At 38.4% G+C, this 27,978-nt stretch overlaps 1 protein-coding gene across 1 annotated transcript in view; it reads right to left on the reverse strand.

Annotated features, from left to right (window-relative positions):
• Positions 1-380: 380 nt before the first annotated feature.
• xpo4 (exportin 4) overlaps positions 381-27,978 on the reverse strand; it is a 60,656-nt gene continuing 33,058 nt past the window's right edge. The window contains exons 9-24 of the mRNA XM_038721168.1: positions 20,281-20,455; positions 19,194-19,370; positions 18,723-18,865; positions 18,259-18,404; positions 15,838-16,015; positions 11,996-12,155; positions 11,635-11,804; positions 10,703-10,877; positions 8,087-8,293; positions 7,728-7,814; positions 6,781-6,961; positions 6,558-6,679; positions 6,332-6,462; positions 5,397-5,514; positions 4,970-5,062; positions 381-2,130 (exon numbers count right to left, since the gene is read on the reverse strand). Coding sequence (XP_038577096.1) covers positions 1,933-2,130; positions 4,970-5,062; positions 5,397-5,514; positions 6,332-6,462; positions 6,558-6,679; positions 6,781-6,961; positions 7,728-7,814; positions 8,087-8,293; positions 10,703-10,877; positions 11,635-11,804; positions 11,996-12,155; positions 15,838-16,015; positions 18,259-18,404; positions 18,723-18,865; positions 19,194-19,370; positions 20,281-20,455 — 2,461 coding nt within the window. The 3' untranslated portion in view covers positions 381-1,932. The remainder of the gene's footprint in view (positions 2,131-4,969; positions 5,063-5,396; positions 5,515-6,331; positions 6,463-6,557; positions 6,680-6,780; positions 6,962-7,727; positions 7,815-8,086; positions 8,294-10,702; positions 10,878-11,634; positions 11,805-11,995; positions 12,156-15,837; positions 16,016-18,258; positions 18,405-18,722; positions 18,866-19,193; positions 19,371-20,280; positions 20,456-27,978) is intronic.

The raw sequence follows: 27,978 nt of genomic DNA on the forward strand, positions 1-27,978 counted from the left end.
TGCCTTTTGCCTACAGGTACAGACCTGATATCATGCTGGGATGTGCATAAATGACCTCATTAAGCATTACAATTGTACATAAAAAATAATCAAACACTCTCAGTTGATAAATCCTGCAAACACCCTGGGTAACTTCTAAGAAACTGTCTAGTCTAGGATAGACTCTGCCTCTCTAAAATGTATTTTTGTGTAATATTGTTTAGTTCATTTATACACAGATGAAACGCTTGAAATATTTACAGCTGAGTCGATTTACTTGTAAGTTGTGTCCTTAAGCAAGCGGATATGTTACCTTGAAAATCCTGTTTCTTTGTCTTGGTGATTCATTTCTGAAGTGGATAAAAAGACTTTACAACAGACATGACACTTGTGAAGGAAAATTCATTGGCCAGAACGTTTTATATAATAACTTTATGTACACTTTTACACTTCATTAACAAAACAGCCATTCTACAATAACCAGGATAGTGCTCTGAACGAGGAGGATTCTGTCTCCAACATAATGCTTCAACAAGTGGCTCTGTTCCTTTTTATTTGGTTTGTTATTGCTGTCCTTCAACTCAAACAGTCTCTGTGTGAATCCAGTGTGTGATGAAGAGTGATACGGTGGACGTGCTGCTGTAGAAAAATACTACTGAAATGAATCTGCTGAACTTTAATAGCCGAATCCTACTCGAGGTGGGGGCCCCTGATCTGTCTGGAGGTGGTGGGGCTGCACCATAATACTACAATCCAAATAGAGAAGCCGCAAAGAAAAGAGAAGAAAAAAAAAAAAGGTCACAGAAAGGTGCTCCCTCTTTAGCTGAATTCATACAATGTTGAACTCCTAACTCTTCCTGCTGTCTGCAGGCTTATAAAAACATTTCAGTCATGTTTTTTTTTTTCTTTGACATACAACTCTCACGGTTTCTGAATTGAAAACACATACATTTTATATATGTTTTTTTATTTCTGAGAAACACAATCCGATTTTGCTTTTCTGTCATCGCCAAACAAACATCCCTCCTGTGTTGTGAGGCAAACCCCAAAGACAACCTTTGCTGTCACGGCAACATTCTGTGTGTGTGTGTGTGTGTGTGTGTGTGTCCATGTTTTTCTGTGTGTGTGTGTTCATTCGCTGGATTCTTGGCGAACGGCAGGCACAGTCGTTATTTGTTGTCAGTTGATGTATGACATGATTTTTACACACAGACACACACACACACACAGAGAAAACCCTCAACAAAACAAAGGCACTCTGGGAAGGATTGGGGCGGCTTGTGTGCTTGTGTGTCTGAAAGGAAACTTAAAGAAAGAAGTTTGTGTGTGTGTTTGTGTGCATTTGTGTGCATGGGGTTTGGTTGCCATTACATTCTTGACACAAAATGGCCCCTCTGATACCTTCAACTACAAAACCTCACACTGGAAAAAACATCTCCAAAAACAGCAACTTGTTTTACTCTCAGTGTCACTGTGTGTGTGTGTGTGTGTGTGTGTGTGTGTGTGTGTGTGCGCGCGCACGCGCGGCCTCCAGGTACATGAGGTGTTGGAGGGGGAGGACACCGGCGTCAACAACATAAGCTGCTGTTCCACCTCTTGTCATCATGGTGGTCAGTGCTCCGTCATTTTTAGTCAGCAGGGCAGGATCCTCTGGCTGAGTCCGTCTGCTCTGCATTTCAGTGTACGTGGTTACCACATCATCACCATCATCAAGTCTGTCAATCATGCTGAAGGGGAGGAAAACCAAAACAAAACAAAAAAGAAATCCGAGGAGGTGAGAACAGGGTAAACATTCAGGCATGAGATGGATTCCCCAGCAGGTAGAGAGACAGAGAAGTCCTCAGAGGCTTCCAGCTGTCGCCTCTACCCATAGTTCTTAGGGATGAAGCAGAGGGGGTCTTTGATTGGTTACTTTTCAAAACGATGATTTGAGGCGAAGGGGGTTTCCAGTGGTTATTTCACACAGAGCAGGCCGCCCACGTTGGCCACGAACTCCTCCAGGCTCTTGAGGAAGGCGACTTTCTGCTTGCGGTCCATGGTAGGCGGCGTGCTGCTGGCCGTCAGCTTGTTGAAGGCGTCTGCCAGCCGCTGGTAGATGACGGCGTCTCTCTGTGAGGAGAGCAGAGTCTCCACCAGCTCCGAGTACTCCGCCTGACAGAGAGGAGGAACACGCCACCAGCTCAGGGTCAAAGCTCAGAGATTTAATAATAGAGCCAATATTATTTGAGTTGTAAGTGTCTTGATGACATTGTTTCTCCACCAGAGAGCACTGACAAGTTTATTTTTCAGCTGTAAAATGTTGTACATAATGTCACAATTCTCTAAAAATAAAATATAAAGGATCTTTAACAACAGTCTCCTTCCATTTCCTGTCATCTCAAAATAAAAGGCATAAAATGCCCAAACATTTGTTTAAATCATGTCTTAAATAATCAGCTTGTTATCAGATGTAAATATTGAGCTCAAAATTCAAGTATTGGCTTTTTATTATTTAAAGCTGGGGTATGCAATTTGTTTCAGTAGCATTAATCAACTATCATTATTACTAAGACAAGATCATCTTTATTGATGCCAAGCAGGGAAACTGAACAGAAGCATAACTGATCAGATGCATAAATATGAATCTGTCAAAAAATGTTTGGTAATACATCCATACCAAATCTAGTCTATAAAAGTGAAGCAGGAAAATAACTCAATAAATAAAATGGTACTAAAAACTAAATACACCAACATAAATAGTGAGCATAACGTTCATTGAGACAACAACACTGTTAGTAGCTGATGACTCTTCTTATGACTTTTAACTGCAATAAGATGTTTTATTATTTACATATTTATTTAATTCATTTTGTTAGTTTGTTTACATTACAGTATTTTATGAATATGTATTAATCTCTAACTGAAACTCTGCACAAGTTATGTACTGTTGTACTGCTGTCTGAGTTATATGCTATGACGCAGACTGGCCACTACATGACAGTGTTAAGAGTAGGTCAGACCTCCTTTATGAAAATTGTTACTGTTAATCTTTACTTGCATACTGAAAAATAACAGCTTGACATTTTCTACAATCCTGTTTGATTAATAAATATACTGTGTGAAAACAAGTTGTATTTACATCTCAAATCAACTTAAATTCTTTTTAAGTTTTATAATTTGTCTTCCAAACAGGATGTTTAGTCATATTTAAAACTTGGACCGCTAATAGAAGGATTTCTCCTCTCGTGGAGACATTCAACATGTTATATTTGGCTGTCTTCACAGTTTAGGTAGCCAGCAATGCAAAGTTACTGCTTGAAATTTGTCTATTAATATAAAGTCTATCCTTGATGGTGGGTTTCAGCCCAAAATAAATCAAATCATCAAAAAGTTGATTTATTTCAGTAATTCCATTCAAAAAGGGAAACTTGGATATTATATTCATTCATTACACACAGATGATATATTTCAAATGTTATTTCATTTAATTGTGATGATTAAAACTGACAACTAATGAAAATCCCAAATTCAGTATCTCCGAAAATTAGAATATTACTTAAGACCAATACAAAAAAAGGATTTTTAGAAATGTTGTATGAGCATGCACAGCTCATTGGGGCTCCTTTTGCCTGAATTACTGCAGCAATGCGGCGAGGCACGGAGTCGATCAGTCTGTGGCACTGCTCAGGTGTTATGAGAGCCCAGGTTGCTCTGATAGTGGCCTTCAGCTCTTCTGCATTGTTGGGTCTGGCGTATCGCATCTTCCTCTTCACCCCATAGATTTTCTATAGCGTTAAGGTCAGGCGAGTTTGCTGGCCAATTAAGAACAGGGATACCATGGTCCTTAAACCAGGTACTGGTAGCTTTGGCACTGTGTGCAGGTGCCAAGTCCTGTTGGAAAATGAAATCTGCTTTCATCAGAGAACATAACTTTGGATCACTCAGCAGCAGTCCAGTCCTTTTTGTCTTTAGCCCAGGCGAGACGCTTCTGACGCTGTGTCTTGTTCAAGAGTGGCTTGACACAAGGAATGCGACAGCTGAAACCCATGTCTTGCATATGTCTGTGCGTGGTGGTTCTTGAAGCACTGACTCCAGCTGCAGTCCACTCTTTGTGAATCTCCCCCACATTTTTGAATGGGTTTTGTTTCACAATCCTCTCCAGGGTGCGGTTATCCCTATTGCTTGTACACTTTTTTCTACCACATCTTTTCCTTCCCTTGACTCTATTAATGTGCTTGGACACAGAGCTCTGTGAACAGCCAGCCTCTTTAGCAATGACCTCTTGTGTCTTGCCCTCCTTGTGCAAGGAGTCAATGGTCGTCTTTTGGACAGCTGTCAAGCAGCAGTCTTCCCCATGATTGTGTAGCCTACAGAACTAGACTGAGAGACCATTTAAAGGCCTTTGCAGGTATTTTGAGTTAATTAGCTGATTAGAGTGTGGCACCAGGTGTCTTCAATATTGAACCTTTTCACAATATTCTAATTTTCTGAGATACTGATTTTGGGGTTTTCATTAGTTGTCAGTTATAATCATCAAAATGGAAAGGAATTAACACTTGGAATATATCAGTCTGTGTGGAATGAATGTATACATTATACAAGTTTCACTTTTTGAATGGAATTACTGAAATAAATCAACTTTTTGATGATATTCTAATTATATGACCAGCACCTGTAATTCTGTATTTGACAAGAGGACAACTTTAGAAATGAGATCTCTGTCTCTCTTGCAGGATAAATCACATCAAAAGAGCACAAAAGCTCAGACCACCATTAAATGACCAATCTAAAAAGCCTTCAGGTAATTTTACAAAGCAACAAACCAACCAGTTGTTCAGTGAGCACTATCCAGCTTTCTATAAGCCAATATCTCCGATATTAACCTTACCCATTTGTATTATATTTTTTTTACTATCAACCAGCAATAACCCAGACTTTCTCCTTTGGATATGAACAGGTTGAACCACAGGAGCATCCTGGTGCTGGCAGGTTGTGTGTGTTATTTACTTACCTGGTGCAGGCACACGAGTGTGTAGAGGGCTTCTCCTGCTGCCACCGTCATCTCTGTGTTGTGTTTTTGCAGGACCAGCATGTCAAACACCAACTGGAGGCACGGACGACAGAGTACAAGGTGTGAAAAGGAAAAATGATGAAGCAAAAGTGTACATCAAAATTAGTTTTTCAAGAACATGGATTCTACAGTTCGACAGCATAGACGTATTGATGTTTCACTTCTGTTTCAATTGCAGCTTTCTAAAAACACATTTGTTCAAATCAAGTTGTCTTTGCTTAACTGTCAAAAATCTATGGTACTTTATTCTTTTGACTCTGTGTTGTGTTTTGTAAGTCTTGTTCTGGCAGATTTGATCGTTACACATCGTTTACATGTTTTATTGTGGTAAAAATGCAGCCCAGCCAGGTGTGTGTGTGTGTAATACCTTGAGGAAGTGACGGGTGGCGATGAAGAGAGGCGTGTCCTTCTCCTGGTTTTTAGCACACTGCTCAGCCAGAGGAGACAAAGCCTCCAAACACAGCTGGCTGATCTCTGAACTCATCCTGAACACAGACGTTAAGAAGCAGAATCTACATAACAATTAGCTTCTTTTTTTCTGAACAGGGGCTCCTCCCTCACACCGCAACGCATCTGGCAGCTCCAGATGGAAGCAAGAGGCAATATGTGACAAATCTAAACACTGATGACCAGAAATGTAGGTAATTATTATCAGTAGGTGAAACTCTCCTCTGCTGCAGCCACATTTTAAGATTCAGGCTATCTGACAATATATGTTCTGTAAGGTTTTGGTCCGAGCACCTGCAACGTTACAGTGTGAAATAACTTTTTTGAAGCAAATAATCTCTACTGAACAGACTTGTCTAGTTCTAAACTAGTAATAATATGAGAGATGTATGTGAAATAGTGATTTAACACTGTGACTTTGAAAGACTATTTACTTTATCTATTTTAAGAGGCTCCTAGGACTTTGTATGGTTTGAAATTTTGCAGATACACTGCCAGTGTTTCAGTACAGAAACCAAAATACTACCTCACTACGAGGAATGTTAGTATGTTTTTCTATTAAATCCCCTTCTCCATTTAACAGAAGCGGCCAAAGTTCTTCAAATATTAAATGTTCTATAAACAACCTGCAGTAGAAGAACAAAAATATAATTTAAGCCGTCTGGTCAGAGATAAGGAAAAGAAGAGCATGAATCTCAGCGAGATTTTGACACTAACCGTCTGAACTTAACTCTCAATATTCAGCTATGAAAGCGACTCAACAAGAGCATCAATCGTCTCTAAGTGAATCTGCACAGTCATAAACCAATTCCGCACAAGTGCACACACTGTCTCACACACAGCAGCGGAGGATACGAGGTCATTCCCAGCTCCAGGGAGAACATGAGGCTTTTGAAGAGGTCCTCAGGTAGCTGTGGGATCTTTTCTGGAAAGATCTCACAGATGAAGGTGATGAGCTTGTAATACTGGTTACACAGAGAGGGGAACTGGAAAACAACGAGATCGGCACGAGTTCAAAGAATACGTCAGCGTAACAGATCCAGTTTGATGAGGAACACTGACAAGAAATGTGCAGTTTTACCTTGAGCAAGTCCTGAGACATGAGTGGAAGAACAATGTTGACACCATAGAGAACCACATCTGCTGCGGATACTGTCCGACTGGACGCCGTAGTTCCCTGGTCTTGGTTTCGAAACACCTCATCTAGAACACAACAAAACTGAATCTTAAGCAACTGAGGCCACATGGCTAAGGCTAAGGACTCAACTTGGCTGTGGATTTAAATACACATCCAGCCAATTCACCGGTGTCGCTGAAGTCGATGAATTCTTTGGAGAGCAGGTTTGTGAGCAGCTCCATGATTAGCAGCAGGTCCTGGTACTGGTCCTCCTCAGACGTGGCGTCGTTTCGCTTCCTGCTCTGGTTGTTTTTAGAGTAGACCTGCAGCAGCGTCAGACATGCCTCATACAGCTTCATGGACTTAGTCTGGATGCACAGAGGAGGAGACAGAAGCGACACTTACATCTCATACAGCTACGAGGAACCTGAAGCCACGAAGAGTTTCTACAAAATTCATGAGTTTTGTGGCTTCTGTGACCAAAACGAAAATGCCTAGACAGTCTTTGTCCTACCAGAGTTGAAATAAAACACCTTTTACCACATTTTTCTTTCTTAATACGTGAAAGATCTGGTATATTCCTGTAATTCCTTATTATATTTTCCAGGGATCCTCTGATATCTCCTCACCAGTTTGCCTCATAAAATCTTTTTAATTAGTCTAGTGTAGCTAACTCTTTCCTTTTCCATTTCCTTCAAGCATAAATATTTTTCTCCCCAATCAGGAACCACCTGATGAAAATTGTGCCTTTATCTTCAGCTAAACTTGACGCCAGACTATTATTATCATCTTACACCAAGAAACAGCCAAAAAGTCACGAGAAAAACATCAGAGGAGCACTTTAAGCAATGCAAAGCCCTACAAAATGCTTGCATCGTCGTATAAGAAGATCACAGCTCTGTTGAGCAAATGTTTCATTAATTACAAACGTATTATTAATTTCAGTTCAATGTCTATAGTGGGAAGAAAACTGACTAATGAATATCTTTTAAACGTGTTAAACACTGGCAGCTTTTATACATACAGTTATGTGTACAGAAGCAGCTGCTACAGAAAATCAACACCTGCAAGATAGTTTTAACATTACTATCTGCAGGTGAAACAGTGGAAGACCATGTAAGATGTGTCACTTACCTCTCCCAGGTAGCAGATCTGCTTGTGAGCAACTTCCACAAAAACCTCAATAATGAGGTTGATTGTCTCGGGCGTGTTGCTGTAGACCTGAGCAACAAAAGCAAATGTCAGATGAAATGCGAAGGTCATCTTTAATCACAAATGTTTACACCCTGACCAACGTTTGAAGGGCTCTTTCATCATTTTAATTTCACTGTGTAACGTAAGACACCTTTGAATTGAGAGTTTTCTTGTTGTTTCATTCAGATCAGTCCTCTAACCTAACGTTGTCAGAGTCACTGCCTGACTCTAAGCTACAGGGGAACAACACACATGCTACCTTTCACTGACTCTGATTCACCTTCCTAACCTGCTCTTACCTCCATGAGGCCGATGCAGTTGGACAAGAAGTCCATGAGAAAAGAGAAGAGCGAGGCCACGTTGTCGATCTGCGTCGCCTCCGCGATGCCACACAGCGCCTCTAACGTGGCGACGATTTCCTGTTTGACAGCTTCCTCCTGGCTGATCTGGGCAAAGTTCTCCTGGTTGATGAGGTTGAGGAAACGCTGCTGGAGAGGGTGAAGCACCTGGATGGACGGACAAATGGAGAGAAACAGGAAGTTTATTTACAAATCAAAATGGACTGTTGCCTTTACAAATGTCTGTAAGGTGTTCAGAAGGGACACACGGTTTTATCCGCCACATTTGTCAGGTCTCCAGACATTCAGATGCAGCCAGTAGAAATTTCAGCAACTACCTTCACTTTATTTTGAAACTAAGTAACGCGTTTAATGTGGCTATTTTATGTTTTGCTTTAATTGCAGTGCACTGTTAAGCTCCTCTGGCAGGACTGAAGAGGCAGTTTTTAATATTCAGAGGCAGCTTACTTTCTTTGGACAGACCTGCAACAAAACAGACTGGAACTTCTGATTGGTGTTCGCCTCAAACTATGAGTCATGAGTAAAAATACTCATACAGAAAGACACTGCTATATCCCTGTGACTGCTATACTTCTGCAACTAACAATTATTTTCATTATGGATTAATCTGCTGATTACTTTCTCTATCAATTGATTAATGGTTTGGTTTGTAAAAATCCTGAAAATAGTGACAAATGCTTTCACAATTACCCAGAGTCCAAAGTGACACCTTCACAATGCTTTTATAGTCCAACCAACAGTCCAAACCTGCTGGAAATATTAAATGTTTTTACATGAAAAATTACTTTGAAATCTAAACAGCTAACATTTAATTTTCAGTCAGTTGACCTTTTGATTAATTGAGTTAATCGTTTGAGCTTTACTTGCATTAACTGTTGTGTAATTTAATTCATAAAGTATTATATTTTTAAAATTTTGTGATTTGAAAATTAACTCAAGCGGTCAGATATATTTAGTGAAGTGAAAAGTACGATATTTCCCAATTTAGATATAGTAGAGTAAAAGTAGAAACTGGCATGAAAAGAAAATTTGTACTTGAGTAAATTTACTTAGTTACTGTCAAAATAAAGCTAAGTTACTCGAGTCAACAGGATAAAAGTAATTTTTGGTGCATGTGAGGAAAGAGGAGGAATGCAGAGATGTAACAAGGGAGTGTTTGATCAGTTGTTGGGTCCATCTCTCCTCTTCCTCCTCCAACAGAGCCATCCAAGTTCAGACAAAGCAGCTGCAGGAGCAAACAGCTGCCGTCTCACTTGTACACCCCCCGTAATTACTCTGGAGTCATTGTGGCTTTGCACCCCCATTTACTACTGTCAGCCTATTAAGACAAAGGCCTCCAGGATCATGAAAAGGATCATGTAATACACACGGGAGAAAGACTCCACGGGGGAATATTCTCAACTACATCCATCACTCCTCCTCGTCGGATCTGACTGGAGTCTGCAGAGCTCTATAACTTAAATCCAACTTAAAGGATAACTTCAGTTAATTACAGTGTGGGTCTTAGAAAAGATCACCAAAATTAAAATAATATTGTACTCACTAAAGTAATGGCTGAGATCTAGAAACACAGCAACTCTGCTACAACAAGGTCCAACAGGATAAGACAAGGAGCCGTCAGAAACCACTTTATGTAGAGGAAAGTGAAAGCACCTCAAATGTTGATGATAATCCTTCACTGCACACCAAAACTGTGATGTTTACACAGTTTGGGTGACAATATTACTACTTCTCTTTCAAATAATTCTAACTAACCTGGAGATTTGTTTACAACCTGTGTGATCCGCTGAGAACAGAACATTCAAAGCTATAAAAATAAGCCCCAAGTTGAAATTAGAATCAGAAAAATCTTTTGAACACAACTTCAAAGAACAGTTCGGACATTTTAACTTTTAACAAATTAATGTCATTTACAGGCCTCATGTTTGCCAGCTTGCGAGTAGATGTGGTGCACTAAACAACAGCTTACACAGAGAATTGAATCAGTACAGTTCCATGATGCTTCCCCCTTGTACCGCTTATTAATAAGCCCAGTGTTACCACCAAGTGTCATTTTGATTGAGTTTTTTAAATATATTTTTGCAGCATATTGGTCTGTATTAAATAGTTTAGTAAGTACTTACTGAAGGTTAATTATTACAGGCCTGTTATATGGTATTTTCATTATCAATCAAAATCAAATCGAGTTGATTGTCACATATGCAATCATACACAGTACAACATCTAGTGAATTTATAATTTATTCTCTGCTTTGTAACCCATCCTTAGCATTAAGAGCTGTGAGCAGCTACTGCACCTGGGGAGCAACTCCAATTCTAAGCCAGAGTGTTGGTCAAGGGGTGACCCAACGTAACATATTTTTGATGGTAGGGGAAGCCGAAGCATCCGAAAGACACGCAAAAATGGGGAGAACATGCAAACTACACCCAAATATATTAAACTTACAATGATGTACACTCATAAAAGCATCAAATTCTGGCTGGAAGTGATTTTTTTCTTGCTAAAAGAATTATAAACAAGTAATCGATCGACTATACACCGTCATACACACATTACCTCAGCCCAATATTGCTGTTTGGCATCAGAGTCCATGTGTGCGAAGCCTCCCAGGACCAAAGCTTTCATCAGAGACCTCTGCACGGAGCTGGACAGCAGGTGGAGGGGTGGGCTGCGGCTGGCAAACTGCTTCGCCAGGCTCCACCAGCTCTCACACTTTACCACGATGTTGGCCCTGAGCAGACAATGAGGCAGAGTGTCTGTTAGAGTCTGGGGTGTGGTAGTGTCTGATGTGACCCCCAGCTAGATTTTACAGATATTACTCAAAAGGCCTCAGAACAATGGTTCCAAACCTTTTTGACTATGATCACTTTTACAAAGCAATGCCGTATCTTTTTTTATTTATTATACATAATGCTTGTTTCTTTTTCTTCTTTTTGCTATCTTGTTTTTGATGCCATGTCTTGCATATTGCTCTAACCATGATTTAATTTTACCTGAAAGAAAATGCTTCTTAAATCATTCTGAACACACTCATAATTTAAGAATGCATTTTCACTTACCCCAAAAGTGTAGTTCATGAAAAGCTGATATTTTGGTGATAAAAGTTTTCATACAACAGTTACAACATGATGAGTAGTAACCAGATCAATAGATTTCCCTTTTAAAATTGTTATATCCAATATCAAATGGAAGCCGAGAGGCTTAAAACTATTCTGTATATTGGAGTAACAATCAAAAATGCTATTGGTTGCAGTATAGAACTACGCAATACAAGTTAGGATATCTCGGGCCGCCATCTAATGACTTAAAAAAAAATCTGGCCCGATGCCAGACTTATTTGCCGACCCCTGGTCTATAAAATGGCCATCACAAGTATCTGACTAACAATCCAAAACCCAAAGATGTTCAGTAGCTGCAACCAGAGAACAGGCACTAACTAATTTTCTGCCGAATGACTAATTGTTGCAGCCCTTCACCAGTGTCCTCACCTCTCCCTCTTCTCTACCAGCGTCACCAGCAGCTCCACGGTGTCGTTGGCCAGCTCAGCCTCTGAGCTCCACACTGACAGGTTGTTGATCACCTTCTCCAGAAGATATCCCACAATCCACTGGGCTCCCTCAGTGTCTGCACCAAACGCTGTGCTCAGGGGGATGCTGATCTGAGGGAACACAGGAAAAAACAGTTAGGAGGAGAAACATTTAGTTTACTGATAATATGGAGAAAAGTTATACCGAAGACATAGTGCAGTGTGACTGCTGACAGAGATGGGATGTGTGGAGATTTATGTATGATGTTATTTAGAGGTATGTCAGCTATGCGGGACCACGAGAGGAGCAGAAAGTTTCATACCTGCTCGTAGAGCTTCTCGTCCATCAGCAGGTACGTCTTGGCCCATCGTCTGAGGAACCACATGATGTCCTTCCCCATCTGTGGGCTCAGAAGCCCTGTCAGACTCGCTCTCGTTGCCCTGGACTCAACCTCTGATGTCCGCAACACCGCTGACAGCAACCTGTGACAGAAAAATATAAAAGAGAGCAGTTGGATTTTAAAGTTGAAATATGGCAAGAAGAAACATGGGAATATGAAGACAAGATGACAGAGAGGACAACACAAGTAGCAGATAAAACACTGAGAAGGAAAGAGAACAGGGGTGTAGTAGTTGAGAAGAGACGGTAAATTAATATTGCCTGAAACTGATTAGATAATACAAACAAGCTCATGACAAGATAGAGACACTATAAAATCATTCTGGTTTCAAAATCACAATAAAGGCAACAGTAAAGCCACATCTATAATTTCTGCATCAGGAATGGTCAGCGTAATGCCAGTTCTGTCATCTGCTTATGTCTGCAAGAGGTCTGCACAGATCGTCCGATGGAAAAAAATGGACAATGCCAACAGACGTGTGATCGCGTAATCTTCTGTAATCGTCCCACAGAGATTAAACCATGCAGATACAACACAAGGACTGCAAGAATCATGTAGTACATCAAATTCAACTTCTACACCCACTCATGTCTGTTTTGGAACTGCTTTCATGCCTTTATGTGGCAAATCAGGCCCACAGTGGAGCATTATATAAACCATGTCAATGCTTAAGTGAAAAAGAAAACTAGTAAAGATCACATTTTCATGAACAGTTTTTTTTTTGAAAGATTTGAAGATTTTATATTTATTTGTATTTTTTCAAAAATGTCTTGTGGTCCTTATGACCAGAATCCTCTGCATTTAACTCGTGCCGGGTGCCATAGTTTTGTCATTATTGTATAGTGGTGTGTATCTGTTGCTTGTACTTAAATAAAAAAAACTCAAATCTGAACTCGGGATAAATTGCAGCTGGAAGAGCAGGTGCAAATTAATGATATTGAGCTGGCTCAAAACAATAACGCCATGTCAGTAACTTTTGCTTAAGTCAAGATAATATAGAACATAACGGTACACTGCAAGGGCGAGACTCTTGTGCAGAGGTGTAATTAAGACTTTTATTTATTGGATGGAAATGTGACAGTTAATTGTGATTTTGATTTCAGGTCAAATCACAAACTCTTAAAACTATATAATCAAACCTTAGAAGATTATATAGTCATCATCTTGATGCATTTTGTGTGCGAAAGAGTGGGCTTCACAATGTCACACAGTATCTAAAGGACAGAGAGACAAAAGGCTTAAAGCAGCTTCTGGGTCCGCCCCCCTAGGTTGAGGACAGAGCACAGTTTCACATTGTTTGCAGAACACAAAACCATGTTGACATTTACGGGGCTGGGGTCGTCCACTCGCTATTAGGAAACTTGATGCCGTTGGTCACTCGTCTCTGCAATCCTCTGTCATTATTGTCAACTCCCCCCTTACACACGCACACACTCTAGAAAACACAGGGGCTCAATGACCTTCAATAGACAATGTCACTGGCTGCTGTGACTATCTATTGTTGTCACAGTGATTATCTGTACACACACACACACACACACACACACACACACACACACACACAGACAAGCATCCAGTGTGACTGCCAGCAGCCTTGAATTGCCATAGTCACATACTGTCGGGCCGCACAATTAATTGATGTTGAAAAATAAATCCCATCTGATCACAGCAGCTAGATACGCTTTGCATCCCGGAGTCAATTTTATTATATGTTGGTGTATTTTTAGAGCAATAATTTTGTACCAACGTTCAACAACCACACGGGGGGGGAACCCACTGTTCACGAGAAGAACAACGTCTAATCCCACAGCAGCAGAAACAGACCACAATGCAATGCAGCAACAAGAGAGGCTGTGTTTTATAAAATGCCACAGTGATGAACACACATTTCTGCTTTTACAGAAAGTACTGGCTGAAAATTTGTTTTGAAAAGTTAGAAATGTCAGCCCTTGGGGAAATAATCGTTCAATGATTTTATTGATCAGCAACTCCTTTGACCACCCTGCAGTTACATTTTTGTCATTTTGAGCTTTGGTATAGTAGAAAACTTTTTTTAACAGCAGCTGATTACAGAAACTGTGTTTGGAATTTGGAAATGCAGGCTCCGATTCTAACTAGTTATTTTTATTACTGATAAATCTCCTCCAATTTTTCTTTTTCTTTGATTAACTGATTAATCATTCAGCCTATAAAATTTTCAAATATTTTTCTGGCAGATGCTCAACTAACTATCTGAATGTAAGAGTGTGTGACAGTGTCTTGTGTAGGTCACCATGGCCTCATATCAATCAGTAGATAATTAATCTACCACAAAAACATCAAACATTCACTATTTTCAGCTTCTAAGATGTGAGGATTTGCTTCTTGTTTCAGTTTTATATTATTGTAAATTGAATATTTTTGGACCGCTGGTAAGATAAACTACGCAATTTGAGGGGGTCACCTTGGGCTCTGGAAAAACATAGGTTAGGTTAGAGGAAGCTCAGGTTCTGAAGTGTAAGGATGAGACATCTCCATGTATCTCATCCTTACACAGAAAATGAGCCCATGTTATATAGTTTTATAAACCACAGTGAGAGGATCTTTGGCTACGTTCAGACTGCAGGCCTTAATGCTCCAATTCCAATTTTTTTCCCAGATCCGATTTTTTTTGTTTGACAGTTCACATTACTGTTTAAATGTGGCCCATATCAGACTCCAGTGTGAATTGTCCGTGGCCTGAACGTAACCCGCATGTACAGAAGAATAACATGACTGCACATGCAGCACGCTGTTGCAGGCTACAGAAGTAAACAAGGAGCAACAGAGGTTTGCTCCGGCTAGCTCACGGGAGACTGATGTTTTTTATTGTCCTCTCACAGGTCACATTTCTCCAGAATTATGACAAACGTTCACAACTTTCTGTTCTTTTTATTACGGTTTCTGGCGCTTTACAACGCAACTGCCCCACAACTCTCTCTCCCCCCACTGTGTCCGCTCAGACCAGTCCGGTGGATTTCAGGTGTAAGAAAGGGAATTTGTGAGCAGATGATTGCAGGGTAGAGGAGGAAGAGAGCCACATGTTTAATAATGGCTTTAAGTGGAGCTTTAAGTGGAGCTTCTTCGTTCACCGCGGCTCCGTCTACAGCAGAACAGCTTCTCTAGAGTGATGTCAAAGTCGCATCAATTCCGACCTAATTGTCCAGACTGAGGTCGCATTTAAAAAGATCTGATCTGTATGAGATTTGGACTACATATGGGAGTGGTCCAATTCTGAACTGGAAAAGATCAGATTCCACGTGACTTGGCCTGTTCACACATAAAAAGATCAGATCTGAGTCACATATGGGCAAAAATATCAGATTTGGATCACACTGGCCTGCAGTCTGAACGTAGCCTTAGTTACTGTGTTTTACTGGCTGCACATTCAGATAGTGTTTTAGTGTGAAGGAACTAACCCACCTTTCAGTAGTTTCAGTCCCTACGAAACGTTCAAACCCAAAAAGGGATAAATACATTGCTTACAAGCTCATGAACCCTGACACAGAACAAAAGAAACAAACAGCACTTACAACATGTTTTTTTGTGCAATGCAAAATACAAAATGTCCAAGTTGCTCCATCCAAATAATCTAGATGTTTTAATGGCAAAATGTGAGAAAAGCCTTAAACTCACTTTCTGGAAATTCATGACTAAAAGAAGTAAAATTATAGAACACAATTATACTATAGTTACAAATCAATTTGCTTCCTATTGCCAAAATGTGAACTTTGTTTATTTAGTACCTGATGACTGAGTCTGTGCGGTTGCAGCCCGGTATGGATGAGGCCTTCTCCCCTGGTGATCCTAGGATCTGCAGCGTTGTGTTGATGTCCACTTCTGTCGAGTGTTTGATGGAAAACTCCATTACTTCTGAGGGGATCAATGGGGTTTCGCCCTGAGGATCGTCTGCTAGTAAATACCCTGGAAAGTGCAGGCGAGAGACACAGACGGCACATTATAGCCTGTTTTTACACCTTTAAAAAAAAAAATTATTATATGATGCAACACGTAACAGGTGAAATACCCAACAGACACAACAGTATTTCGTGAAAATACACAAAAACAGAAACGAGAAACAACTGTGCACAGTTGGACATAACAGCATGTTGGATATTGAAGATGTTTAAAGGCAATTTGTGTATGTGATTATTATTATTCCTTGTGTAAAAAATAATTAAATAAATAAAAACAAACACTAAATAAATAACTGAATAAATAAATAAACTATGAGTGCATAAGTGAATGAATAGGGGGCAGAAAAAAAAGTGTATGCATGTAGGTATTGTGTGTTGCTTGTTAATTCTAATTCTATTTAACAGACACAGCAGTATGTGATGAAAATAACTGTAATTGTAATGTATTAATAGGGAGAGTATGCTTAATGATGATAGTATCAATTATGCTATTAGATATACTGTTCCATTCCCCAATAACACTGACATTAATAATAGAATGCATTATAAATGTAGAAATAAATATAGAAGAAGAAGAAGAAGCTTTTTAAATACAAATAATATATTTAAGCAATCATTAAAATAATATTAAATATTGCTAATGTTAACAATAATATTAGCATATCATCATTGATTGGCAACTTTTAACACCATCAACATCATCTCTAAAAATGTATTTTTAAGATACATGATACTGAATTATTATATAATATATAACATACTTGATAAATTATATTGTTATTGATAATAGTGTTAATTATAGTATATACTTAATATCGGCACCAACCAGGATGAAAAACTATGACAATAACAGATATTAATATTGATAATAAGGACAGCAACGAGAACAATAACAGCAGCTGCAATTAGTCTATATAGAAATATAATATGATATTAATAATAATAATAACGTTTTATTTTTATTTTAATACGGTATCAGTTTTTATTCTATTTAGTTTTGCCCTTGCCCCTGCTTGCTAATCCATTCCGGCTGCTATCATTATTGTTATGGCTGACATCAACTGTATGTATAACATATACCCCTGTAACAAAAAAAGGAATTTAGTTAGAGTCCATTAGTGGTATAATAGTATAGTAATAGTTATGTAATATGAGGGTAAAATAAGAGACAGAGAAAAAATAGGAAGAGAAAATAATGATGGACGAGAAACAGAATAGAAGATTGGAGGATGAGAATATAGCCTCCTAGTTAGATATAGTGGTGTTGTATTGTTTAGGAAATAGATGTTATAGCAGAGGTCTGTGGAGATGTATGAGGACTTAATCGAGGGGTAGATTTGAGTTAAAGAAAGTTAAGAATGTATCCCAGGTTTCATTAAAAGCTGATAATTGCTTGTTTTATAAGCTGTTATTTTTTCTAACGAAATGTTTTCTGTAAGTAAATTAATCCAGTGAGTGATGTGACAAGAATTGGATTTTCAATTTTGAAAGATTACTTTCTTAGCAACAGCTAGAGAAACCAGTAGTGGGTTTTTATATTTATTTGGTAGGGTAATTTGTGTAGTATCTCCCAGTAGGCATAAGGTTTTACGCCTTTAATGATGCTGATTCAGACAATATTTCATTAACACAGACCAACAGAACTGGGTGTAATTCAGTTCTTCTGTCTTGTTCACAAATAAAGTCTGTCAAGTGGTATATACTGCGCTGGAAAAGTAATTTGTGAACACTATAAAAAAAGCGATATAAGCCATATTCCAGTATTTTACAACATCATACGGCTTTCAACTTTCAGTACTTTGTGAGCATTTGTTTTTTAAACCATGTGAAGCTTTATGGAAACCTCCTATGTATTTTGGGATCCCATTATACTTGACTGTAATCCAGTTTAAATGTATATTTATAGATAATGACTTTTGCCACTTTAGTTTAATTATATTGCTTTTTTTCTACAGTAACTACTAAGTTATTATTTTACTGTAAATATTATTATACCTTCCAGTAATTCAAATTGAAAAAAAAATATTTAAAATGTTGCACTCAGCTACTTAAACACAACGGTAATACCATCTCACATCTAATCCATGTAGAGAGAGATAAAATTAACTGCTAATGAACAATAAAATCCTGAGTGACCAAACAGGTGTGCAGTCAGAAACATGAAAATGAAAAGGGAACATCTGCAAGTAAGTCCCAATTCTTCTTGTGCCAATCCAGGAAACTGTCCTTTTTTTATGTATGGTTGCTGACCTGAGACCAGTATGAGCCAGTGGATGTCCTCATAGAGGTCATCCAGGACTTTGCGGTCCACTGATCCAGGGTCAGATGAAGCCATGAGGTGATGGTGCGTCCTCTGGAGTTGACCGTGCAGCCGTGTCACCCGGTCCTCCAGAAGGCTACAGGACGATATCATAAAACAAATGTCAACATGGGAAACACAAATAGTTTCTGCTAACAGTCAAGATCACACTAAACCTCAAATTAATTTATACTAATGCAAACTGTATATAGATGTTTACAAAAGGTCAAACATACAAAAAACTGAAAACTAGCTATGCCACATTTTTATTGCACTTTTGAGTCACTAATAAAATGTATGTCACAAAAACAACTGTTACATTTCTCTGTGTATTTTCAGTATATAGATAGAAAAAAAAAAAAAACCACACACAAGGAAAATGACTCAAACTATTTGGTAAGTTTAATTCGTTTACCTTGTGAGCAGGGGGATACAGTGGTCAGCGGCCACACGCCCCAGCATGCCAATACTGGACAGCTGATCAGAGAACAGCTCTCTATCGTCTTCCTGCAGCTCGTTGATCTCTTCCTCTTCGTGAGACGATATGCCGTTCACTGACTGAGGGGTGGGAAGGTGAGCGTGGTTCAAGGTTTTGTGAATTGCAAAGAGAAAGTGTGAAAGAAAACTGTGTCAAGAGGAGGAGGATAGAGCGTGGCTATGTCCATATTGATGTAGAAATGTGAAAACACACTTCTAACGCTCTGCATGTACACTAAAACTAAAGAATGCAGATCCTGTATAATAAGATATGCTGAAATGAGCAGAGTTATTCGCTTCTATCCCTAAACACTTTTTCTGCTTTCAACTTTTTTTAAACGGACTTTCCTTCCTTCAGTAAAATACACTGTGTTTATTAATAACGAGAGGTGAAACGCAGTTGTCTCACCAGGTTCCGGGTGCCGTCAGGAGCAGCCAAGTGACACTGGATGTATGAGTTGAAGACCTGGACTGCCGGCTGGACGAAGCAGCCGCGCGGAAAATGCTCCTCGTCCTGGACGAGCGTCAGCCACGACTCCAGCAGCTTGTCGTAGGCCTCCATGTAAACCATATCGTCTTTATCCAGCTGAGCGAGGAAAGAAAGAGCAAATGGACTTTAGCTAAGACAAAAATTTTCATAATAACAATATTCACATATCTGGTTGACAGGTGGGTGATGTGTGTCATCAAAGATGTTAGTAAATGAAAATAAAATTATGAGGTTTTCAAAGAATTTCACTGATGACAAAACCAGGCCAGAGAGACTAGACTCCAAAAAAATGTTGTATAACTTTTTCTATCAGTGTGTAAGTTCAGGTCATACCTATTCAAAATGTAATTATCTCATAACTGTAATATCATTTTGATATTGATGAGCGATGGTTCGCCGCTCCAAAAACATATGTTGTACTCTGGCCATAGATGTGACGTGCAATAAGGATTCCACATATAGCAGATACACTTTAATCACCTTAATGCAATATTATGTAATAAGCATCAAGTCAACAATAGCCATCTCCAAGATAAATCTGAGGGGTTACCAAATAATTATTTTTTCTTCTGAATTATTTGATAATTTTTTAAATACTGTAAATATGACAGAAAGAGTTTTAAAAAAATCGTGCACAATGTTAATAACTTGTAGTCAATTTCTTTCCAACCATTCGGCCCTGAGACCTTCAAAGTGTCGTACAAAGTGAGTACATATAATCAACATTACGTGGGAATTTTTGGTTCTTTCACAGTCAGTTTGTGATCAGAAGCGCTCTACTCTAAGAATTTCTAGAGTGTAAAAACCTTGAAGTAAACAGAACAAAGAAAATCATTATTTGGATGAACTGGTCATAACTTGTAGACTACTGACACCGGCAACAGTCTCAGGCCAAAATGGCGGGAACAAATGATTTAGAAAATCAAATTTTATTTATGATCAGTAGGAGAGAATGGTTGGTTGATACAATGATTTTTGAGAGGCAGATGAAAGTGTTATTACTCACCACCTCCTCTAGGGCTGCACTGCGTCCAAACGAGCAGGTAAGCAGCGTGAGGCAGTTGATGAAGGAGGTGAAGAGGTCGCTGGGCAGTGCTGTTAAAATACTCCGGGGAAACATGGTGATCAGATTGGAGATGATATTGGAGATGCCCATCGCCTCAGAGTCCTCGATTTCAATCCTGGGAATGCAGATAATAAATTATGACCTATGGATAAGATCTGACCTACTACTGATTGTGATATAAATAAAGATAGCGCCAAATACTATTTTTAAATCATTAAAATGAATATTTCTGTTGGGAGAATCAGAGTGAGCCAAATGAAAACTGCATCTTGTGTAGTTTCTTAATAAAACAGCAATGATGTCTTGTGAATTTCTGAATTCATCTGCATTACATTCAGCAGTAAAAATTTTCCTTCTCTTGAAAAGTTTAAGAAAGTCCAAAATGCTTCTTTTCCATTTTCGATTCAAACCCAACCTCGTGCTTTGGCCTCAGGAGGGACAGTTTCCACTCTCCAGGGTGAGGCTGAGGCTAAACTGGGGTCACTTTCCAGTTTACCCGCTGGTTGTTGAGGTTTGGAAACAGGCATGAAAACTGATCCTTAACCAAAACTCATGGGCAACTTGACCCCTGAGCAGTTTTCCACAGCTGCATCTGAGGTTATTTTTATGGTATTTCTGCACTCATAGTACAGTACGCAGAGTACAAGATGTTAAGAAGACTGGCTGTAATTAAATTTCTTAATTTAAAAAGACATTTTTATCATTACATCATACCATGAAGCACGATGTGACAGGCATGGATACGCTTAAATCAAATTTCACTCATAAGTTGTTGAACTTTAAAACCAGATATAAAAGTGGCTTGTAATCTGAATTCTTACACCATAAGGACAAATCTCATTACAGTGAAATGTACAATCAGCTTCTCTTGAGCCCATGAATGTCTGCAAAAAAAAAACCTGATGGCAATCCATCCAACGAAGATGAAAGAAGATTCAAACTTAGAGATGCTTGATTAGCCATCTTAAAAAAAATCCTATCTTCCATTAATTTCTCTATGAAATCACATTCTGAACAATTCCTCTGTATTTGAAACGCTCTCTGAATTCCTCCAAAAAGATGCATCAACAAATGGTAGGACCGCGGTCCTCTACGTCTCATTTCATTCTCAACTCTGCTGCCTAGTCTGAACTTAGTGATACTGACAATTGAGTAAAAAAACATGTATCCAATATATACAGTATATATACCCCTAACCCTAATAAATACATAAGGACACATTTTTTTCCTAATTTTGGAATTGTAACCAACATAAGTACTGAGCGGGACATTTTAAAGTCGAAAAGTAAACCTGTCAGTACTCTCTGGTGAACTAACTTTGTCCACAATTTCTAAATGACCTCAAACATAAATGCATCTTTGGCATTTCTGCACTGCAGTTTATTATTTCTGGCCGACTTATATGCTGATACTGATATATTTGCGCTAAACTAAAAATCAGGGTACTTTCTGTATATTTTGGGGCCCTAAACGAGATCTTACACTCACACTAACACCCCCCCCCAAAACCCAAACCTGCGTCTTCAAGGCCCCCAGTCATTTTAATATCCTTGAAAGAAAATGACTAGGCTTACTTTATTACCAATAAAGATACAGAACTGAGGGGAAAAAAAGACCTTTGCTAAAAATCGACTGATAACATCAGGCTGCTGAATTATTCTCATGACTGCAACTGGAAGCTAAGCCAAACAGGCTTAAGTTCTTATATGATGCATATACAAACCTGTTCAGTCACAGCGTCTGCCTCAAGAACTTTTCTGCTCGGTTAATAAGATGAAAGTCTAAATATAACATGCTACTGATGCTCAAGGGGAAATGCTCTTTTAACCCCTCTACATGAAAAACCAACACCACCCTTGAAGCTTTCTGCATATTTTGTGTTGCCTTTTCCTGCACAAAAATAGCAAAAGTCTTAATCCTGAATTAGTGTTTGAACTGACGCACCTCTCCAGTCAGCCCCAGTCAGAGAGGAACATTGTGTGAGAGGCCTAGCTAACCCCTATCAGATGGAGTTAAATTGCGAGCAGAACTGTTCAATCATTGCAGATCGGCTGTCCCTCGCCGCATGGTTTTCCGATGAGGCAATTGGAAAAAAGCTCCAAGAATAGGTGATTACAGAGAGAGCAGGAGAGGAGGGAAACGAGAGGGAGTGGGAGAGAGAGAGAGAGCAAAGAGCGAGAGAGAGACCCTTACTCACTGAATCACATGGTCCAACAACAAGCTCGTGTGCACATTCAAGTGTTGTTCAGTTATTTATACATGTGAGTGTGGCCCCTTAATTCAGATCAGGACCACTTTGACTACAGACACACCCACAAACACTCTGTACTTTTGCCCCCCCCCCCCTTCTCTCTTTCTCTCTCTCTCGCTCTGTCTAACACACACAGTTCACACGAACACCACTATTTCTATTACAAACCTCCACTAACCTATTGTTTTTGTCTATCACTTATATTAACAGTTAGTAAGTGCTAAGACAATGCCCACAACGTGATTAAAAAAATATATACAATGAATAGTAAAATATTGAAAGTAGGGCTGGGTATAAAACCTCACTTTTTTGGTACAAATTTGTTTGTATGTGTTTTTATTTAATTTCAATTAGGCAAAATCTAAATGTATGGCTGCTTGTGTTTTGGCAACATTTACCAATTTTAAATGAAAAACATGTTCATACTTCCCAAAAAAGCACAGTGAGGTTTTAAAAATGTATTGTTTTGGTTAAACATTTCAAAAGGAACCCAAGCCCTACTTTAAATGAATTCAACAGATACAATGAATTCAACATACTGCATACACCGAACGTCAGTTTACAGAGACAATTTAAGGAGGACAGAAAGGTTGCAGAGTAGTTAAAAAGTTGTGTCATTCCATCTTTTAGGGGCCCTGGTGACAAAACAGGTCCAATCAATTTCAGGCTTCATGACTGAACAATAAAATCTTAAATTATACTCTAGCAACTGTAAGCCGGTGGAGGCATAATAAAAAAGTGTTAATGTGTTCTCTCAGATATTGTTAAAGGTATTATAGCTGCATTTTACAGACAACTTAGTCATTTTTATTGAGTGCAGAATATAATAAAAACAGCCAGAATAACTTTATGAAGGTCAGTGTGAGTCTGAAATAATTCGATTAAAAATTTTCTTAACTGATCATAAAAAGACAAACTAGGTTTGATTTAAAACATTTGAATCAACTCTGCAGGTCCAATATCAACCCAAACTGAATTAATGAAAAAAGGTACTAATAAAGAAAGAGATGAGAGATCAAAATCCAAGGTTGAACCAACCTGGATGTTAGCTAGATGAGAGTTGAGATGTGCCTGAAATAACTGCAGCTCATATTTGATGCAGAGGAGCTGTATCTGTATAAAGATATTCAGCAACACAACAAGAGCTGCAAGAGCTACTTCAGCAAAGTCTTGTGTAGGTGACAGCCCTGAAAGTCAAAACCAGGCAGATAAAATAGCAGATCAAAGCATGGGAGGATAATCTGATCACATCCAGAAAAGGTTGAGTTTAATAAAATGAACATATAAATTGTTCCATTAAAAGTTAAAATCACAACGATCCAAACAATCTCGTGTACAATGCACCCAATGTTTCTTTTCCTCAGCAGTGTCTTCGGTTGACATTCATGTCAAGTCACAAAGATCCTTCTTTAGTTGCAACTATCCATTAATCAATCAACGGTTATACTTTTTGTAATGATTTTTCCTACCAAAAACTTAATTATCTGGTAAAGCTACTCCAATGTGCATATTTGCTATTTCTCTTTGTTTTATATCCTAACAAACTGAATAGATCTAGATTTTGGACTGTTGATCAAACAAAAGAAGACCTTTGAAGACGTCACTTTGGGCTTTAAGAAATTGCAACGGACATTTTAAACGATTTATTGAGAAAAGAAAATTGCTAGTTTTAAGCTAGAAGGGACTACTTTTAAAACAGAAGAGTGGAAAGGTAGGTACCTGCAGCCTCACCCTCTGCTAAAAACAGAGCACTAATCTCTTAATGCATCTTCCTAAAGGCTAAAACACACTGTGATTCACTGCACCACAAACAGGAACAAACAATAGGCTGACACACAACTCGTAATATTTCTCAGCCCAAGATAACAAGTTCTATTTCTTCACATGACCTCTGTCAACAGGCAGGCGTTACAAGAATCACGGACTGAGGAGGCCCTCTCGTCACACACCTGGCCACACCAATTCAAATGCAATGCCAAGGAAAACCATGTCAGTCATGAATCACCTCGAGTTTAACATATACAACATGCATATAATGTTGGTTTCACATGGTTTTATTTAACCAAAGGGTAAAAATATAGTTTGTAGGTTACTTAGGTAAAGATTCCATGAAGCAAGCCTTTTGAGTGTTTTATTTCTGCTGGAACAAGGCTCAAGACAAATGCTTCTTTACCTCTAATTGGAAGCTCTTGACTCACAAGTCCAAAATAACACCTTTGCGGGATGTGACACAACAGCTTTATAGTAGGAAGGTTGAGAAAATGTGAAGTATTGAGGAAAATTGGCTTTGAGCTGAGCTTTGGGGAATGAAAAACATTTATTTCCTTTGCTCAGGAACACCCAGGTTCAGTACTGCTTAGTAAAGGGATTTTCAACAAAATAAATTGAGCTGAACACTGGAACACACACACAATTTATTCTAGCGGAAACCTATTGCCATTTTGATGCATCTGCTGCTTTATGAGTAATGAAGGTGCAGCAATGCTAAAACAAGGGCAGTAGCTAACGTGATAACTTGATATATCATTTTCTGGGAAATTACTGCAGTATGCCTTTTGGATCTATTTTATGTCTTGCTGTTGTCTTTTATCATGAAGCACTTTGTGACATCTGATCGAGAAATGTGCTATAAAAAAAAATTTGTTTCCTATTTGCTTTTTTTTGATGTGTAATATTTGTTTTCATTTTTATTTTAATTATTTATTTATATTTTGAAGTTATATAAAACTACTTCTGTAAAAACACTATGGTCAATATTTAGTTTATAAACAAATTGGCTTATCCTAATACCAAGAGTGTACAATATAGTTTCATCATATATGTAATTTGAATCTCTCTCTCTCTCTCTGAAAGATCAATTAAAAAATGTGTGATTTCTGTTTTTGGCTACTACAGAAAATCTTTATCAAATTGATGAAAAAACAGATTGGTCTAATACAAACAGTATAAAAAGTATAGAAGACATAGGCATACAATATATCGTCATATCTTCCAACCCAATATTTTTTAAATTACATTTTGTTGTTGATGCCCGACTCTTGCTATATGCAGAAATCAAGAATTCACAGTTACCAGATGGCTTCTAACCCCACCAGAAAGGCCAGGTTCTTTAAATAGAAATATAGTTTTAAAATTGTAGTAGCCGTTATACCATTTTCAGCAGTACTGAGGTTCATAAAAACAGCGCTTCCAGCTAGAACTGGGTAAAAGGCCACATCAGTTTCATCACAAGGGAGAGGCTGCTCTATATTAGATTAAAGGATGATTGTAGGATTGATAGACTAAAACACACCCAAACTCAGTATTTACCAGTGTTTGAGTGGTTGCTAGCGATGATTTTTTCCTCTCTGGTTGAGAAAAAAAAAAAAAAAAAACTGTAAGAAAAATAAAGGCATAATTTGATCCACTTTCACACAGATTTGGTTTGGAGGAATCTGGGAAACACAAGTTCCTGGTTAACGCTATTTGTTAATGAACAGGAAGACAAGCTCTTCCTTCACTAGCCAGTTTCCAATACAGTGTGCAGATGCTAGATTTAGAGGCCATTAAAAACACAGACTCAACAAGCAATTACTTCCAGTTAATATAGCAGAATTGGCCCAGTATGAGCCACACTCTTGCTGACGTTGGCCTCCATCACTTGTTCAGTCTCTGAATTTATGAAACATGAAAAATCCTTGAGATACTGGAGGGAGATAAACAGCTACTGAGACGGTAGCCAAGGCAATATAACAGTAACTGTGCTTACTGATCATGCTTTTTTAAAGCTACAACAAATGCAGTTAAAATGGACAGCTAAGGTTTTACAAAAACATTACATTTAGATTAAATGTACAAAAGGCAGTCCTGTATTATACAATCTGTCCACATCTGAGCAGTATTAAAGATTCAAGATTGTTCTACATGCATTAACTTACACACCACACCTCTGCAAGATTCTTTATTACTTTATAAATGTAGTCTATGTTTTGTCCTTTGACTTTATGTGATTTTTATGCCCAGAATGTCTTTTTTTCAGTACATTTTTCAATAATTCCATGCACAAAAGATCAATTTCGCTAAGGCAAAGTTAATTTATTATAGTGCAGTGGGTGTGTAATAACCCCTGCATCCCCAGGGGGAGATTTCAATAGGCAGGTTTGAATTAGTTCCATCTGTTGTTTCTAAAGCCTCACCTGTCAGTGCAGTGGAAAGTACGTGAAGGTTTTGCAGATTAGCAAACATAAGACTTGCCAAATTGTCAAAAGAAAGTACGAGAAAGATCAATGTGATTGATGAAAATAGTTAAATAACTGCTAGTATCAAAAGGAACAAAACTGCTTCTTCAAAACCAATTTAATATTCTTCACTGAGGTTGATTTGACATTTCAAATCAAGCAGGTCCCCACTGTGAGCTTTTGGTTCCTTAATTTGATTGCTTTTTGAATAGTGGATTTGGTCCCTTCACAGCCAATATGGAGAGGAGGAATGATTACAGCGAACAGTAACTACACAGTAAATGCATGTGGCTTATATGAGAATTATTTAGTATTGTGTTAAGACAGACTTGGAAAAATGTAAAACAAATTCAAACCTATTCTATAAAGTAGACATTCATGTTACTGTCAGTACTACACAGCACCTAACATCACATTTCACTGTTAAATACTCTTAAGAGAAACACTGTACTGGTGTAATCCTTAAATTTAAATTAGAAAGGGTAGCAAACACCGTACCTTTACCTGCAACACCATCACTGTTGCAAGATACATACATAATATGAAAAGGATGCCAAACAATAGTTTGTGAAAGTAGTCTAATAACTACAAAAAGACCAAAAGCAACATTTAACCTACTGTATGTCACGATGTTACAAGAACCAGAATGCCACAGGATATATAGTCTCTTTACAATGTCAGTATATTGCCCACTTCAAATTAAAGGACAATGCTGACGATTCACCAGGGAGAAAACAAATGGCAGAATAAAATACAACTAAACTCTAAAAGGAAATTTCATTTTTATAACATCTGCATCTCCTTTGGTAAATAACAGGACGAAGAGTGTACAGCCAAGCTGACAGCAGACTCAAACATAGCGGTGCTTTGAACTAAATGTTAATGTCAGCGTGCTAACATGCTAAACACCTTTCTACCAGCTTGATAACATGTTAGCATGCTAAAATGTTCTAATTTTAATGGAGCTTGATGATAAATCAGGGGTTCACCAAAGTTATTAAAATTCATATGCCATTGGGAACATGAATATCTGTACCAAACCAATTCAAAAGTTTTGTCAATTCACTCAAAGCCACAACTGTCAACTGCATGGTGGTACTAGAGTAAATGTCTGGGAATGACCAAGTCATTAAAATTTAATAGCAATCCATTCAACAGTTGTTGAGCTAC

Source organism: Micropterus salmoides, unplaced genomic scaffold (assembly GCF_014851395.1).
Source record: "Micropterus salmoides isolate LMB-PRFRI ecotype aquatic unplaced genomic scaffold, ASM1485139v1 Ms_hic_scaffold_15, whole genome shotgun sequence".
Classification (NCBI taxonomy): domain Eukaryota; kingdom Metazoa; phylum Chordata; class Actinopteri; order Centrarchiformes; family Centrarchidae; genus Micropterus; species Micropterus salmoides.